Source organism: Pimephales promelas, chromosome 13 (genome assembly GCF_988280905.1).
Source record: "Pimephales promelas chromosome 13, fPimPro1.hap1.1, whole genome shotgun sequence".
In the NCBI taxonomy this organism is placed as follows: Eukaryota; Metazoa; Chordata; class Actinopteri; order Cypriniformes; family Leuciscidae; genus Pimephales; species Pimephales promelas.
The window spans coordinates 3036524-3055162 of record NC_142781.1 but is presented as its reverse complement, the minus strand read 5'-3'; the positions used below and the strand labels follow the sequence as shown (position 1 = coordinate 3055162).

The 18639-nt window shown below is 42.2% G+C and overlaps 1 protein-coding gene across 4 annotated transcripts in view; it reads right to left on the bottom strand.

The window, feature by feature from the left end:
* lama2 (laminin, alpha 2) overlaps nt 1–18639 on the bottom strand; it is a 303798-nt gene that overhangs the window by 241135 nt on the left and 44024 nt on the right. For all 4 annotated transcript variants that reach the window (XM_089118335.1, XM_089118333.1, XM_089118331.1 and 1 more), the window contains exon 3: nt 13509–13621. In XM_089118335.1, coding sequence (XP_088974461.1) covers nt 13509–13621 — 113 coding nt within the window. The remainder of the gene's footprint in view (nt 1–13508; nt 13622–18639) is intronic.

Sequence of the window (18639 nt, the reverse complement as noted above, 5' to 3'; positions counted from 1 at the left end):
AGCCTATATTTTTAAATAAATAATTGGTTCGTCAAATACTTAATTCTTTTAGTTAAAAAAAACAAAACTTAAATATAACTGGAAATGTTAGACAAAATTAACTGTTATTAAATTAACTCTTATTTTTGTATGTTCAACTCAGATTTTGAGATTTTATTAAGTTAAAGTTAATTATTACTGTGATATTTACTAAGCCACTGAAATATTTTTTGAGAGTATACTTTCTTCCCCAAAAGCTTTCAATGCATTTATCATATGTTTTATTACTTTCTAAGTGTAGCAATTAAGTGAATTGCAAGCATGAAGTAATACGCTTTTAAAATTCCATAATTTAACAAACTATACAACAACTTCAGTTTATTTAATAGTGTACTTTGAAAGTATTCAATGCATTGTTATTCAATTATCATTTTCACCACATAGTTAAAAAATATGCATAAATATATTTAAGAAAAGTGCAAATAAATATATTTATAAAAAATAAACAGAATTTTCACTTCAATTATATTTTTGTAAAAAGTGTTAAAAGTGTGTTAAAAATTGTATCGTGAAAATAATCAAAAGTATGCTGCTACTTTATGTATATTTAAAAATAGTAAAAAAAAATGTTAGTATATTTTCTAACTCATTCATCAAAATGAACAAATCAAAGTAATTTCGTTCATTTCGTTCATTGAATGAACAAAATGGCTCCAAAAAAGATTTGTTCATTTTGATGAACGAGTTCGAACAGGAGAGTCACGAACGCTCATCACAGAACAGAGCAAGGCGAGGATTTGAGATTATAAAACTTACACTTTGTTATTTATTTATTAAATGAGCGATCGTTTCGCTTGATAAGACCCTTATTTATCGTCTGGAATCGTTTTAAGCCCTTTGAACAGTTTGCACTGAAACTGTCTTTTGGACCTTAAACCGTTTGGACCCCATTGAAGTCCATTATATGGAGAAAATCCTGGAATGTTTTCATCAAAAACCTTAATTTCTTTTCGACTAATTAAGAAAGAAAGACATGGACATCTTGGATGACACGGGGGTGAGTAAATTATCAGCAATTTTTTTTTTTTTTTTTGTAAGTGAACTACTCCTTTAAAATCAATGTAAACAAACAGTTGATATATAAAACCATTTTGTATTAGTACATATACTGCACAGCTCTTAAAGTGACAGTAACCTATTATTCCCGCTGCTGTCTCTCAATCAAACAACAGACAAAATCACTCAATACTCTTGACTAAATAACTTTCGTAACTATTATAAGGATTAATGCATATTTAAAGTATACAATGAAGAATATTTTATTACTTTTTTTCTGTATCTGAAAACTACTTTCCAGAAAATCACTGTTTATTATTTCATATGCATGTTTGTTCTGTTGTATTTATGTAGGCGTGTTAATGTTAAATGGATGTTTTTCAATAGAAATTATTTTATGATGCAGCAATAAACTACCTTAATGCATGCTTTGATCGGAATCACCCAATAGTTTTTTTTTTTTTTTTTTGAAATTGGTATCGGCAAAAATAAAATTAAAAAAAAATATTGGTGCATCTCTAAAAAAAGGAAGTCCCCTGTTCTCATTTAGAAGAGTGTGTGTGTGTGTGTGGACAGTGTTCATGAAGACAGCATCAGCAGCTGCCCTCAGGTGTTCATTTACCGTAGCGGTTCTCACTAGCAAAGGCCACAGATTTCATAGGAGACAGACAGCCATCCCTGCAGTGTGTGACGGAGAGAAGGAGAGCTATAAAAAACCCACAACCTGTCAGAAATGGCACGACTCAAACACAGATGTGACTCCCTTATCTGACTGTGTGTGCTGGCCTCAAGACCTTGCTTCCTACACACACACAGATATACTGTATCCTACTCGCTCTTTCTCTCTCACACACAGATGACAGCGTTTTCTCTGCGTGTCACATCTCTTCTGTCAAAGATTATTCTCAGAGGCTTCAATAACGTTCAGTTCAGATGAACAAACTCCAGCAAATGTTTAATGACTGAGAAGCCAGAAGGGTAAACACTTGGAAGGGAACATGTTGTTTTGCCATTATCTAATTTTCCTGATGTCATACTGAATCCAGCATTATGCTGCATAATTTGACTGAACAAGAACAACTAGCAGAAATAACAAAAATAAAAATCAAATAATTTTCACCAATTTATTTTTTTCCATTCTTATAAAGAACTGATGACATGCACTGTGTCTTGTTTCCGTTTGTGATCCTCTGCATCTTCCTCTGCCCTGAATTCACCAAACCTCTGCTATATTTGAACAAAAAAATAAATGTACAAGTATTTTTGTACACTAGTGTAATGAATATTTATGCATTTTTGTTTCGTGCAATTAAATAAGTATATATGTGTGAGCAGTTTAGTGTTCCCTTGTTATTTTTTTTTTTTTTTTGTTAATTCTAACCTGTTTGAAGTGCAATAAGTGTGTGTGTGTTTGTGTGTGTGTGTGTGTGAACCCCATATTTTGGGGACAAATTCTAAACTCCTAAAACCTCCATTTGGGGATGTCCTCATTTGTAATTTTTTTTATTATTATTATTATTATTATTGTAAAAATGCATAAAGTTTCCTGAAAGGATTAGGATGTGGTTTGAGACAACTGCACTTTTCAAGGAATAAATATTTCCCATACAAAGTAAAATGTAGCTTAATTAGTTTAGTTGGGTAGCATTCGTGAGAGCTGAGAAGAGAACACCTGCTCCTCCAGACGTGTGTTTGTCAGTTTTCCATGATTTAGGGATGATGATGAATAATAATGAAGCATAAAATGCCATACTTTCCTGGTCTTGCGAGAGAAAGAGAGAAGCCGTGAAAGTAAACATCATCTGCTCAAGATAACAGCTTTTAAATATTGTATTTTTTGGTAACATTTTAGTTTAGTGTCCGATTATCACTATTAACTAGTTGCTTATTATCATTAGACTGTTTATTAGTAGCTACTTTTATAAAACGGTTAGTTCGAATCCTTGATTCTGATTGGTCAAGAGCTGTGCTTTATTCACGATAACACACGGCTATGACCGCTTCACCCAACGGTTCTATTGATCGCTGCGCAACACTGCGGTCCTATGTTGTTTTTATGTGAGCTTTTATGCATTTTACACACTGGAACGCTCAGGGACTATTTTTTCTAGCGGAAGGAAGGCTTTTAGTGATTTTACTTCAAGAAAGTTGCACTAATACATTGTTTTTTACTTTAATATTGTGTGGCAACCGTTTTATAAAAGCAATAAGGTACTCGAGGCAAGGTGAATAAGTAACGGCTGAAGGGGTTACTCCGCTTCGCGACGTGCCTAATAACGCCCTTCAGCCGTTACTTATTCACGATTCAGTACAGCCTCTCGTACCTTATTGCTTACATAAAGCACGTATTAATGCCTTATTCTGCATGACCATATTTTACAATCCCTTAATCCACCCAATAAGCTTAACAACTACCTTACCAACTATTAATAAGCAGTAATTAGGGGGTTTGAAGCAAAAGTCATAGTTAACTTAATAGTTAATAATGAGAGTTGAACCCTTATCTTGAGTCAAGTCAAGTCAAACATATTTATATAGCACTTTTCACAATACAGATTGTATCAAAGCTGCTTCACAGTATCAGTCAAACTTAACAGTGTTTGTTTATTACTGGGGAAAAGACATCCAAGACATCCACACTTAACAGTACTTTACATACTGTTAAGTGTGACTATATAGTTTAATACTTTTAAAGGGATAGTTCACTTTGAAATTAATTTTTGATATGTTTTATCTTACCTCAAGGGCATCCAAGATGTAGGTGACTTTGTTTCCACAGTAGTTTCAATTTTGATATTTTTAGGTCAAACCGTTCTTGTCTGTCAGTCATATAATGCAGGTCTATGGTCACCACCTAAATACACGACTGACAGACAAGAACGGTTTGACCTTAAAATATCAAAATTGCAAATACTGTGGAAACAAAGACACCTACATCTTGGATGCACTTGAGGTAAGATAAAACATACCAAAAATTAATTTCAAAGTGAACTATCCCTTTAATGAGACAGTAATTGGTGTAGCCTTACTAGTCAAAAAATAGCTAAGGATTATTAATTTGTTAATAGGTTAACCTGTCCACATGTCAATACATACTGTCACAATTTTGTTCAGTTTAGTTTGTCTAAGTTTCACTTTCATGGACTTTTACTTTGTGTATCATCTTTTTCCTTGTTCCTATTTTCCCACCAGTCATTAGTTTCTATGAACACTCATTCAATCATCACAGCTGTTCAATTTCAAGTTCATCATCACTGTTTAGTTACTGTTTTAAAATCATCCCTGTTTGTTGTCTTATAATCCATTACAGTGTACAAAACAATCTTTGAAAAAGGCAACAGCTGCATTTGAAACAAGAGAGAGTGTTCCACTCCTCCCTTACTCTGCTACACCATGCTCCCTCTTCCCTCCGGCTCCACTATGCTCTTTCGTCCTGATGGGTCATCCCATCCACTCCTCCATGGCTCCTTCATCCACTCCTCCATGGGACATCCCATCCACTCCTCCATGGGTCATCCCATCCACTCCTCCATGGGTCATCCCATCCACTCCTCCATGGCTCCTTCATCCACTCCTCCATGGGTCATCTCATCCACTCCTCCATGGGTCATCCCATCCACTCCTCCATGGGTCATCCCATCCACTCCTCCATGGGTCATCCCATCCACTCCTCCATGGGTCATCCCATCCACTCCTCCATGGCTCCTTCATCCACTCCTCCATGGGTCATCCCATCCACTCCTCCATGGGTCATCCCATCCACTCCTCCATGGCTCCTTCATCCACTCCTCCATGGGTCATCTCATCCACTCCTCCATGGGTCATCCCATCCACTCCTCCATGGGTCATCCCATCCACTCCTCCATGGGTCATCCCATCCACTCCTCCATGGCTCCTTCATCCACTCCTCCATGGGTCATCCCATCCACTCCTCCATGGGTCATCCCATCCACTCCTCCATGGCTCCTTCATCCACTCCTCCATGGGTCATCTCATCCACTCCTCCATGGGTCATCCCATCCACTCCTCCATGGGTCATCCCATCCACTCCTCCATGGCTCCTTCATCCACTCCTCCATGGGTCATCCCATCCACTCCTCCATGGCTCCTTCATCCACTCCTCCATGGGTCATCCCATCCACTCCTCCATGGCTCCTTCATCCACTCCTCCATGGGTCATCCCATCCACTCCTCCATGGGTCATCCCATCCACTCCTCCATGGGTCATCCCATCCACTCCTCCATGGCTCCTTCATCCACTCCTCCATGGGTCATCCCATCCACTCCTCCATGGGTCATCCCATCCACTCCTCCATGGCTCCTTCATCCACTCCTCCATGGGTCATCCCATCCACTCCTCCATGGGTCATCCCATCCACTCCTCCATGGCTCCTTCATCCACTCCTCCATGGGTCATCCCATCCACTCCTCCATGGCTCCTTCATCCACTCCTCCATGGGTCATCTCATCCACTCCTCCATGGGTCATTCCATCCACTCCTCCATGGGTCATCCCATCCACTCCTCCATGGGTCATCCCATCCACTCCTCCATGGGTCATCCAATCCACTCGTCCATGGGTCATCCCATCCACTCCTCCATGGGTCATCCCATCCACTCGTCCATGGGTCATCTCATCCACTCCTCCATGGGTCATCCAATCCACTCCTCCATGGGTCATCCCATCCACTCCTCCATGGGTCATCCAATCCACTCCTCCATGGGTCATCCAATCCACTCCTCCATGGGTCATCTCATCCACTCCTCCATGGGTCATCCCATCCACTCCTCCATGGGTCATCCAATCCACTCCTCCATGAGTCATCTCATCCACTCCTCCATGGGTCATCCAATCCACTCCTCCATGGGTCATCCCATCCACTCCTCCATGGGTCATCCAATCCACTCCTCCATGAGTCATCCCATCCACTCCTCCATGGGTCATCCAATCCACTCCTCCATGGGTCATCCCATCCACTCCTCCATGAGTCATCTCATCCACTCCTCCATGGGTCATCCCATCCACTCCTCCATGAGTCATCTCATCCACTCCTCCATGGGTCATCCAATCCACTCGTCCATGGGTCATCCCATCCACTCCTCCATGGGTCATCCAATCCACTCCTCCATGAGTCATCTCATCCACTCCTCCATGAGTCATCCCATCCACTCCTCCATGGGTCATCCAATCCACTCCTCCATGGGTCATCCAATCCACTCCTCCATGGGTCATCCCATCCACTCCTCCATGGGTCATCCAATCCACTCCTCCATGGGTCATCTCATCCACTCCTCCATGGGTCATCCCATCCACTCCTCCATGGGTCATCCAATCCACTCCTCCATGGGTCATCCCATCCACTCCTCCATGGGTCATCCAATCCACTCGTCCATGGGTCATCTCATCCACTCCTCCATGGGTCATCCCATCCACTCCTCCATGGGTCATCCCATCCACTCCTCCATGGGTCATCCCATCCACTCCTCCATGGGTCATCTCATCCACTCCTCCATGAGTCATCTCATCCACTCCTCCATGGGTCATCTCATCCACTCCTCCATGAGTCATCCCATCCACTCCTCCATGAGTCATCTCATCCACTCCTCCATGGGTCATCCCATCCACTCCTCCATGAGTCATCCCATCCACTCCTCCATGAGTCATCTCATCCACTCCTCCATGGGTCATCCCATCCACTCCTCCATGGGTCATCCAATCCACTCGTCCATGGGTCATCCCATCCACTCCTCCATGGGTCATCCCATCCACTCCTCCATGGGTCCTTCATCCACTCCTCCATGGCTCCTTCATCCACTCCTCCATGGGTCATCCAATCCACTCGTCCATGGGTCATCCCATCCACTCCTCCATGGCTCCTTCATCCACTCCTCCATGGGTCATCCAATCCACTCCTCCATGGGTCATCCCATCCACTCCTCCATGGGTCATCCCATCCACTCCTCCATGGCTCCTTCATCCACTCCTCCATGGGTCATCCCATCCACTCCTCCATGGCTCCTTCATCCACTCCTCCATGGCTCCTTCATCCACTCCTATATGGGTCATCCCATCCACTCCTCCATGGGTCATCCCATCCACTACTCCATGGGTCATCCCATCCACTCCTCCATGGCTCCTTCATCCACTCCTCCATGGCTCCTTCATCCACTCCTCCATGGGTCATCCCATCCACTCCTCCATGGCTCCTTCATCCACTCCTCCATGGGTCATCCCATCCACTCCTCCATGGCTCCTTCATCCACTCCTCCATGGCTCCTTCATCCACTCCTATATGGGTCATCTCATCCACTCCTCCATGGGTCATCCCATCCACTCCTCCATGGCTCCTTCATCCACTCCTCCATGGCTCCTTCATCCACTCCTCCATGGGTCATCCCATCCACTCCTCCATGGTTTCCTCCTTTGTCCACCCCACCCTGGTTTCTTCTGCCTGCGGTCCTGCCTGGCTCCACCTCCAAAGCCCCCACACTCCTTCCCTCATTTAATCTGTCACGGTGCAGTGACTTAGTGGGGTGTTCTGACACAATTACATTGTTTTGTTTGTCTAAGTTTCACTTTCATGAACTTTTAGTTGGTTTATCATCAGTTGCCTGTTTCCTTATTCCTAGTTTCCCACCAGTCATTAGTTTCAGTCATCACAGCTGGTCACTATTAAGTTCTTCATCACTGTGTATTAAAGTACCTCATTGTTCACTGTTCAATGCCCGGCATATTGTGTTACGCGCTGTGCTGTTTTCTTTATCCTTTTAGTTTGTTATATTTGAATAAATTCCTTTGTTCTGGACCATTTGAATCTATTATGTATGTATTATTCACATGTGTCCAGTGGCGGTTCTACTTTGAATTACACCCAGGGCGAGACCCCCTTCGAGCGCCCCCCTCCCCATAACCAACCAAAAAAAAAAACAAAAAAACAACAACCCAACAATAAAATCACATACCGTTCATTTGAAAAACACAGTTAATAGAATCCAGTTATTTTGCTAGATTAATCTAACTTTAAAGGGAGGAAGTAACCATTAGCGCATTGGTTATTGCCTTGAATTATGTGCATGGCATGACTTTTAGTTATGACTTGTTAAACTATACTTTGTCACGAAATGGAGTTTTTAAAATTAAAAGGGTCAGAGAGATACTTAGGCCTATTTAGTAACACAATACTTATCTCTTAAATAATTTTGAACAGCTCTCATATTAACAACTATCCAAACTGTTATAGACCTAAAATAGCCTTTGTAGCCCTATGTCACTCTTAAAATGTCAGAGAAAAGGACAGAATCACAGATTATTTAGAAAATAGAAAATTGTACTTTGCATATTAGGCTACTGTAAAAACATAAAGTTGATCATTATGTAAATTATTTTCATTTCATGAATATAGTGACCAACATGATCACATACACAGAATCTTGTTCAAAAAGCCTAATACAAAATGAAATCAATTCACCAAGTTAATAACATTAAAGATTTGTTTTTAAGGAGTGTCTTTTATCTTACCTACTAAACTTAAAAAAAGGTTAACACAAAAAAAAGATTTAAAAAAATATAAACCTCATATTTCAGCATTCAATTATCTCTATAAAAAGAATGAGTCAATAAAGATACATTCCTGACATTTATAATGCACAGTAGCTTATCTTTTATTATTAATTGTAAAATTCGGTCCGATTTTCCCATGGCTGTCGTTGCTATGCACTGCGCTCTCCACAATGACAAAGAAGTTTTAGTAGCTAATGTATTTCCACCACAGAAAAACGCTTGCTGTAGCTCTGCTAAAAGATTTATTTAGGAGAAGAGAAAAAACACCCAAGTGTTTGGGTGCACGTGCACTCCACTCCCATACTGAAAGGTTTATGAGCGCGCTTCCCGTGCGCCTAATCGCCTATTTGAAATAACGACCTCAAGCGCGCAAAAGACGCGATGCGTGAACTAATCAATAGACCCCCTTGATATCGCTTCTGTGCACGGCACCTTCTCAGCAAGCAGGGGCGCCATTGCCAATAATTGAATAGAAATGATAAAAAAATAGAAAACCTTCGCGGCACAGAGAATTTTTTTTAACTGCTCGTGCCGCCCCCCATGTGACATGAAGAGATGCCGCCCCGGGCGACTGCCCGGTTCGCCCGTGCCTAGAACCGCTACTGCATGTGTCATCTCATGCTGAAGTGTTCATTGTAAGCTCCAGAGCTGTTTTGTTAGGTATGTACTTGTAGTATTCTTACATTCTGCTAAGAACCAATCAGATGCCATAGACATAATATCCTGTGTTCTTATTGGCCATGTCACATGTCAGTCATATGATATAGCTCTGGAGAGTTCAGAGTTCAGAATGCATCTTGTGAGAGAAGAGTGAGCTCTTTGCCTGTGTGATTTTGAGCTAATAAATGCTCATCATAAAACGAATTCAGCGTGCACCAGCGTAGAGTCTCCTCGAGTACTCCTTCGTAATATGAACAACAGCTTTACAGTACTGTTTGTATAGGCTATTTCGGCTCATTCCGCTAGGTATTTGCTCAAGTTTAGTTTACACTTACACTTGTGCACAATTATTTTAATTATAGACACTCAAATGGACAGAAATCAGATGTTTGCCTTGCTCATTTGTTCCTATTTGTTCTCATGATGTCAGTCCTGTGGCATGATGTCAGCTTAGCATACTGTACTTCTCTGTAGAGATGTTATTTTTGAGGCATGAGCACTGAGATACACACTTTACTGATTTTGTAACATGATTATCTTTGAATGTAGATTAACTACTTTCAATTTTGAGTAGTATATTTTTAACATAAGAGCGGTGCGTTATTTTTGTAACTTGAATTGTAAGTCTCACCCATTCACAAATAGCAGAAAATATCTAACATCTGCATTGCAAAATAAGGTGGAAAGTTTGACAATGACATTTCAGTCTTAATCTCATGTCAGCTCATAGGAACGATCGCAGTTATGCCTTCTGCTTTTATAAGATTGTTTTGGTCTTGTGCAGAGCTCTAGAGGCCGCTTTATTGTCAGCATTAAACTCTGTCTCTCCTTTAAAGTGATCATTGGCGTTTTTGTGGGGTTTCTCTCAAGTCTCATTGGGGTTATTGTAGAGAACTCTGTGCAAATATATTTTCAAAGCAGTGTAGGTGGTTGGATTTCCACTTCCTGGTAATTGAACCAAATATAACATCTGGATATTGTTTTGTATTCTTTTACCCTTTCAGCATTTGTTTAATGCTGGGGATTTTATTTTCTCCATTTGTTCTCTTTACTGTGGGAATTTCATCCTGAAAATATTTTAATGATTCAATGTAGCATTTTTTTTATATTACTTTAAAGAGCCCCTATCATAGCATTTGAAATGTTCCTATTTTTGTTTAGAACAGTTTGACGTGCATGCAAGGATAAAAAACACTTTATTTGTCTCATAATATGCATTTATTTTTAACTGATTTGCTCAACGACTACCCAAATGATTTGTTCGACGATTCATTTTCCCAAACACCTCCTTTGAGTGACGCGAATCTGCGGCGATTGGTCAAATGACCCAGTCAGTTGTTATTGGTAAACCGTAGGCAGAGATTGTCGGCAACGGAACGGCCATAACCAGGATTGTAGCTTGTCAAGTGTTGAAAATTGTATACAGTGTTTGAACAAACGTGTCAGAAAAAGTGCACTTTCCACACGGTCCCTTACTCGCGTCTCCGTCAAGAGCGAGCTTTCCCGGCGAAACTCGCATTGCGGTGGCTTTTGAGGGGCAGTGCTTATTATATAGAGCGAAGTCATATTTGGCTAAGACGTTTAGGAGGTAATTGCCATTTTTCAATGAATGTCTGGTCAATATCAAAAACAAAACTAACTTTATCCCGCTTAGAAGCTGCGCGGAGTGTACAAAACACACACAACACAATATAACTATATTGTACATTCTACAGAAAACATAACAGCAAACATACTTACAGGTTGTGATTCGGAGGAGGACGAACCTGATCCATATACACTGGATACTGAGCCCTCCTTCGGGAACAACCGGCTTGCGAATCCACATTTGAATTCATTTATGTTTTTGAATGATTCGTCATTAAAATGATGAGAACACAAGGTTCGGGCGTTGCAAATATGAACTCTAACCACCGATTCTTCACATGCTCGTCCCTGGGCAATGAAAACAAGTGGCTGAACTGTCTTTGCAATGTAGAACACAGCGTCTTCTCGACATGATGCGATTCAGCTGAAGTATTTGAATCCTATTCAAGTTTACTCTTCAGTCTGCGCGCGCAGTTGTTGGGAGCGGCCAATGAGCTAATGTTTTGTATCTACGTCACGACGGGAACAGCTAATGACTCGTTTCAAAAACAATTCGTTTCATAGACTCAGAGTCGACTCTCACTTTTGAAAGACAATAGCTTTATATACGGTGCACTTTCAGATATAAATCTTTGCAGGATGTTTTCATTCCCTTAGAGCTATAGTCCACACCATATGAACAGTCATTTTCAAAAATCCATGACAGGTGCTCTTTAATATGGATTTTTTTTTTTTTTTTGCCTCTCAATTATCAAGCACGATTTGCAGGTGACCCTTCAATTAACTCTGAACCTTTTTCTTACTGTTCCCCATCATACACATCCAACAGAATCTGATTTGTGCTCATAAAATGGTCATTCAGTGCATGTGTGTGCATGTGCGTTTGCATGTGTATGTGTTTATGCAGGGCTTTAGTGTGATTGTTCACATTTCTAAAGAGTATTGAGGTCAGGTGAACATCTGCAGTGATTGGAACATCACACACACACACAGTTTCCAACACTGAAGCACATGCAAATTCATTAGACTGGAGTGTGATCAGACAGAGCCTGAAAAACAACATGTGCAAATTTGGCAAGGCTAGAAAATGTGGAAAATCTGCACATGTACAGTTCAAGCGGACTCTTCTAATGATGAGTGCTGTGCACAAAACATCTCAAACATATTGCACATAAAGAAGTACGAGCAGCGTGCGCATATCAGCCTGCTGTTTCGAAACAACCGCTTAATTTAATTGAATCAATTTCCTCAGTTCAGAAGGGTTTTGCCGTAGTGCTGTAATGTGTTAGTGCACGTTTGTCATTGTGGCGACAGGTTGTCAGGGAGTGAGTGATGGCGAGATGGCAGTCGTGGCCCGATGCTGTACGTGTGATTGCCGTCAGTAATTACACAGCCTCTCGTCTGATTTATTAACTCTAAATGTCCTCTACAGCCCCTCTAATGAATACTCAAACCCTGTCACACTCATTTGTCTTCTATCTTGCCGCCACCTTTCACTCTCTCTCTCTCTCTCTGTCACCGTACCGTGTCACACAGAGGAAAAATGCAGGAATTAAAGATAGTTCACACTCATATGAACATCTGTCATTATTTTTTCACCTTCATGCTGTTTGAAATAGAGTATGACTTTCTTCCTTAATATTTGTTTTTGGGTGAACAATATATGCCACATTTTCCATATAATGAAAATGACTGAGACTGAGAACCGAGTTCCCTTATACACAACCATCGCTCCTGTTTTTTATATAATTTTGCCTCCCATCTATTAATTTGCACGTCGCTTCTCATTCTGACCGGCCTGCACCCGGTGTCATCTGTTGACTGCTTTAATTGCGAGTCTGTAGGTGTTTGTGTAATTTCCTGCGGTTGGGCGGCAGTGCTCGCGCTGGCCTCAGATCAGCATCTAATAAGGGCTGATGGGAGCATTCTGCCCACACACTACTGCAAGCCATTCAACTCCACTGTATTTCACTGTTCTGCCAGAGTTAACCTGCCACTGCTTCTGTACACACACACACACACACACACACCACGAGCGGGAGAAGAAGAACAGAGGCGACGGGTGAGTGAATAGAGATAGGGGGACCGTTTCATTCCTGATTAGCATTAAAAATAAAGAAGGAAGAAATTATAATTCAACCATATTTCTTAACTGGACTGTAATCTATAGTGCTTTGTGTAGACAATCATAATATGATAGTTTGTTCTGGTGTTGTGAATCTCACATTCATAGCAATTGCATGGAAAAGAGTGTCTGGTACGATTCTTAAAACAATTCTCTGTTGTTCTGCAGAAGGAGGAACAGTGTGGGAATAAAATTCTGAAATTATGACAGAATTTTCAACTATGGTTTTGAGAAATTTTTATAAATGCCTACATATTTTAGATATTCAACTTTAAATAGCATTTTTCAGACTAAAAAGTGTTCACACCAAAAAATTCAATGAGAATCCACATTACAACTATAACGATGGAGCAATACCATTGGAATCACTTTTAGAATGTTTTTTTTTCCTCAGCTGATGAATAATTAAAACATTGACAGCCAATCAGAATCCATCATGGTGTAAAGAGCTTGAGAATTATTATGCAAAATGACCTGGAATACCTGGAGGAAGAGCGAGATCCATTCTGATTGGCTGTTACTGTGAGCTGTTGTCATTTACCTGCTGCAGGTCCAGAGTCACAGTGACGTAATGGTAGTCCATCCCGTTCATGATGCTCGGGCTCTGCCACCATCTGTTAGTGCCGTCGATAGCGTACTCGATGGGATGCCGCTCTACACACATGAAAAACACAGTCATGTGAGAACACTCCTCCTTCATCTTTGTTTATAGACTTCATCTTGAATTTATAGGACAGTCAAAACCATGCAGAAAGTGGATGTGACAGATGTGACAAAGCCGAATTTCCTGTGAGCTCTACTTTTTTTAACCGTTTAAAAAATATATATATATATATATTATTTTTTATTTTTTTTAAGTTTGTATTTAAGGCTCGTAGAGTCTTATATAGTGAGAATATGGGAAAAAACAGCTCGGTTTTATTCAGTTTTTAGGCCCAAACAACAACAATTTGGTGCAGATGCTGATATTCTTGTAATGTAAATCAATGCCATCTCAATAACTGCCAATTATATGTCTTAAAAAGTCATCTTCATCTCTGCTGGTTCATTCCAGTTCCAAAACCTCTCATTCTCTACTGGTTCAGCCCAGTCCCAAGTCGTCTTCATCTCTGCTGGTTCAGTCCAGTTCCAAAGCCGCTCAGTCTCTACTGGTTCAGCCTAGTCCCAAGTCGTCTTTATCTCTGCTGGTTCAGTCCAGTTCCAAAGCCTCAGTCTCTACTGGTTCAGCCCAGTCCCAATTCGTCTTCATCTCTGCTGGTTCAGTCCAGTTCCAAAGCCGCTCAGTCTCTACTGGTTCAGCCTAGTCCCAAGTCGTCTTCATCTCTGCTGGTTCAGTCCAGTTCCAAAGCCGCTCAGTCTCTACTGGTTCAGCCTAGTCCCAAGTGGTCTTCATCTCTGCTGGTTCAGTCCAGTTCCAAAGCCTCTCAGTCTCTACTGGTTCAGCCCAGTCCCAAGTCGTCTTCATCTCTGCTGGTTCAGTCCAGTTCCAAAGCCGCTCAGTCTCTACTGGTTCAGCCCAGTCCCAAGTCGTCTTTATCTCTGCTGGTTCAGTCCAGTTCCAAAGCCTCAGTCTCTACTGGTTCAGCCCAGTCCCAATTCGTCTTCATCTCTGCTGGTTCAGTCCAGTTCCAAAGCCGCTCAGTCTCTACTGGTTCAGCCTAGTCCCAAGTCGTCTTCATCTCTGCTGGTTCAGTCCAGTTCCAAAGCCGCTCAGTCTCTACTGGTTCAGCCTAGTCCCAAGTGGTCTTCATCTCTGCTGGTTCAGTCCAGTTCCAAAGCCTCTCAGTCTCTACTGGTTCAGCCCAGTCCCAAGTCGTCTTCATCTCTGCTGGTTCAGTCCAGTTCCAAAGCCGCTCAGTCTCTACTGGTTCAGCCCAGTCCCAAGTCGTCTTTATCTCTGCTGGTTCAGTCCAGTTCCAAAGCCTCAGTCTCTACTGGTTCAGCCCAGTCCCAATTCGTCTTCATCTCTGCTGGTTCAGTCCAGTTCCAAAGCCGCTCAGTCTCTACTGGTTCAGCCTAGTCCCAAGTCGTCTTCATCTCTGCTGGTTCAGTCCAGTTCCAAAGCCGCTCAGTCTCTACTGGTTCAGCCTAGTCCCAAGTGGTCTTCATCTCTGCTGGTTCAGTCCAGTTCCAAAGCCTCTCAGTCTCTACTGGTTCAGCCCAGTCCCAAGTCGTCTTCATCTCTGCTGGTTCAGTCCAGTTCCAAAGCCGCTCAGTCTCTACTGGTTCAGCTCAGTCCCAATTCGTCTTCATCTCTGCTGGTTCAGTCCAGTTCCAAAGCCTCAGTCTCTACTGGTTCAGCCCAGTCCCAATTCGTCTTCATCTCTGCTGGTTCAGTCCAGTTCCAAAGCCGCTCAGTCTCTACTGGTTCAGCCTAGTCCCAAGTGGTCTTCATCTCTGCTGGTTCAGTCCAGTTCCAAAGCCTCTCAGTCTCTACTGGTTCAGCCCAGTCCCAAGTCGTCTTCATCTCTGCTGGTTCAGTCCAGTTCCAAAGCCGCTCAGTCTCTACTGGTTCAGCCTAGTCCCAAGTGGTCTTCATCTCTGCTGGTTCAGTCCAGTTCCAAAGCCTCTCAGTCTCTACTGGTTCAGCCCAGTCCCAAGTCGTCTTCATCTCTGCTGGTTCAGTCCAGTTCCAAAGCCGCTCAGTCTCTACTGGTTCAGCTCAGTCCCAATTCGTCTTCATCTCTGCTGGTTCAGTCCAGTTCCAAAGCCTCAGTCTCTACTGGTTCAGCCCAGTCCCAATTCGTCTTCATCTCTGCTGGTTCAGTCCAGTTCCAAAGCCGCTCAGTCTCTACTGGTTCAGCCTAGTCCCAAGTGGTCTTCATCTCTGCTGGTTCAGTCCAGTTCCAAAGCCTCTCAGTCTCTACTGGTTCAGCCCAGTCCCAAGTCGTCTTCATCTCTGCTGGTTCAGTCCAGTTCCAAAGCCGCTCAGTCTCTACTGGTTCAGCCTAGTCCCAAGTGGTCTTCATCTCTGCTGGTTCAGTCCAGTTCCAAAGCCTCTCAGTCTCTACTGGTTCAGCCCAGTCCCAAGTCGTCTTCATCTCTGCTGGTTCAGTCCAGTTCCAAAACCTCTCAGTCTCTACTGGTTCAGCCCAGTTCTAAGTCATCTTAATTACCCCTGGTTAAGCCTAGCTCCAAGTTGTCTTTGTCACCACTGCTTAATCCCTGCTGGTTCTTGAAGTCTTCATTGGCCAGCTCTGCCCAGCTCCAATTCTCCTTCATCAGGTTTGGTTTAGCCCAGCCTCTCTCTCCCCCCTCCTCTGCCCAAAGGTGTGGTCGACGATGCGTCACTGCGCAGTGTATGACATCAAAGTATTGCAAGTGTGATTCGACAGCACATGGAACCATCTGCTCTCTAATTGCCCTCAGGGCACTTTGATGTCATTCAGCTCACCAGACTTTGAGCCCCGGACTCCACCTCGGCTCACCGACCCATTGGCTCCACCAGGGTTCTCAAGTTTGAGCAAAAGCTTGGAGTGAGATCACACGCGGTTAGGGGAGGAGCCATAATGAAGCCCCGCCCCACCCATCCCCGCCCCAATTTTACCCATTGTTCATAATTAACCAGAACAAATTAAAATTATAACAATTAGTAAATCTGATAAATGACAGAGCAATTCATCACATCAAATATACTCTTTAATGCAGTATTACAAATATAGCTAACCAAAAATATAACAAATTGCTCCAAACAGTTTCAAACAAATCTTTAAAAATTGCATTTTGATTTTTGAATGCGTCTTCTATCTAGACGAATGATTTATTGTGTGGTGGGACATTGAGAACAAATGGACAGATTAGAGTGCACCACCTCTTCCACTGTCTCCTTCTCTAATCTGGCAACCTTTTTAGGGGGCTTACCCTTTGGTGCCCAAAATGACAAGATATCTTGCTTTTTTCCTGACATCTTTGAAAAATACAAATGCAACATTATGACAATGATTAAATATTACCCAGAGCAATCTGCTGTAATACATCCTTAATGTAACTAGAAAGACTAGTAATATTACAGTATAATATAATTTAAAATAAAATCAGTAAATCTTCATTCCTTTCCATACCCACTAACATTTCTCTTAGTTTCAGATAACGTAAGATAGCCAAACTGAGCCTGGTTGCAAAGTAGTTGTAGAGTTTTTGACTGCATCAATAATAATGTACGATGGGCTACATATTAAATGTTCTAGCCCAAAAATGTTAGACGAGCTTCTTCCAACTTACCTTCTTCTCCATCACGACACATGTGTTCGCGCGATGTTGTTGGTTACCTAGTAACGAACGTACGGTGGCCGAGGATGTTCCGTCCATTTCCGTGTGTTCGCGCTACTGAATGACATGTCATGTATAGATCAGTGGTGCACGCAGCGCGCATATATGTTGCCTAGTAACGAACGCAATCTGGCGGAGATACGCGCTGGCGGCAGGAAACTTCACTTTGTTTGCCTGCGCCTCGTATACAACGTTAGAAAGCTTTCAGCCAGGACAACTTGGTTGGCATTGCCTTTTCAGTGTGAGAAATACACAGTGTGGCGTGTGAGCGTGTGAACCGGTCGAAATGAGTGTGTCTCACGGCCAATGCGTGAGACTTGAGAACCCTGGGCTCCACCATAGGTCAACGCTCCCTCGCCTTCACCCTGGTCTGTCATCCCTCAGGCTCAGGTGGGCTCCCTTGTCACTCTGGCTTCTACAGTTCTGCCATCATCTTCATTCATACTGACTCTGACCTGCTCTCATCCTGGCTCTGTTCTGGGTCATCCACTGGCTCCTCCCATCTCAGCCCTGGCTCCTCCCTCCATTATCTCCACCTTGATGTTCCCTTCTTTCAGCCCCTCCTCGATCATGTTTCCAGTTCCTCTTCCTTGGCCTCTAGCCATGGTTTTCTTTCTCACAGTCGTTACCTTAATTCTTGTTAATTGTTTGTTTTCATCATTTCTGAGTAGTTACACACCTGTTCCTTTTTTAGTTGTTTTTTCTGCATCACAGATCATTCTTTGTGATTTCTACTACATACATTTGAACATGATTTTTTTTATAAAAAATATGGATCAAATAAACCTAAGCTGCTATACCAGTAAGTGTTCATCTTGAAATATTACTAACAATATCAAATTATCATCATATCATTGCAATTATCGGATAATCTACACCGGAAGAGAGAGACACGGCATGACGACACCAGATCCGTCCTGTTAAAAATGACTGCAAAAATCCACCTTTAGGGGCCTGTGTATATTTATGTATCATATTGTGATAATGTTGGTTGTGTGTCTTGTTATTTTGTTATCAGTTGTCCCCTGTCTATTAATTATCCCAGGTGTTCATTATTTCTCACGCCCCCCTCGTTATCTGGTTTAGCTTGTTTGTCCCTCATTATTTAAGCCCTGTGTTTCTACCCTGTCTTTGTGAGTTCTTGTCTTATGTGATCTGTTAACGGCGGTGTTGGTTGTTCATGCTCCTGAGTCCAGAATGTTGTCGAGTTTGTAAATAAAGCGTGTGCTGCACATGGATCCACAGCCTTATCCTTCTTGCAACAGCACTAGCATCGTAACACATATATTTGAATTTGTATTTAATTCATTCTAATAAATGGTGTTTTAGAAGATTTCATTTTTCTGTGTAGCATGTTTTCATAGAACATCAAGCTCTTTTATCTGCAGAGATCAAGAGAGATT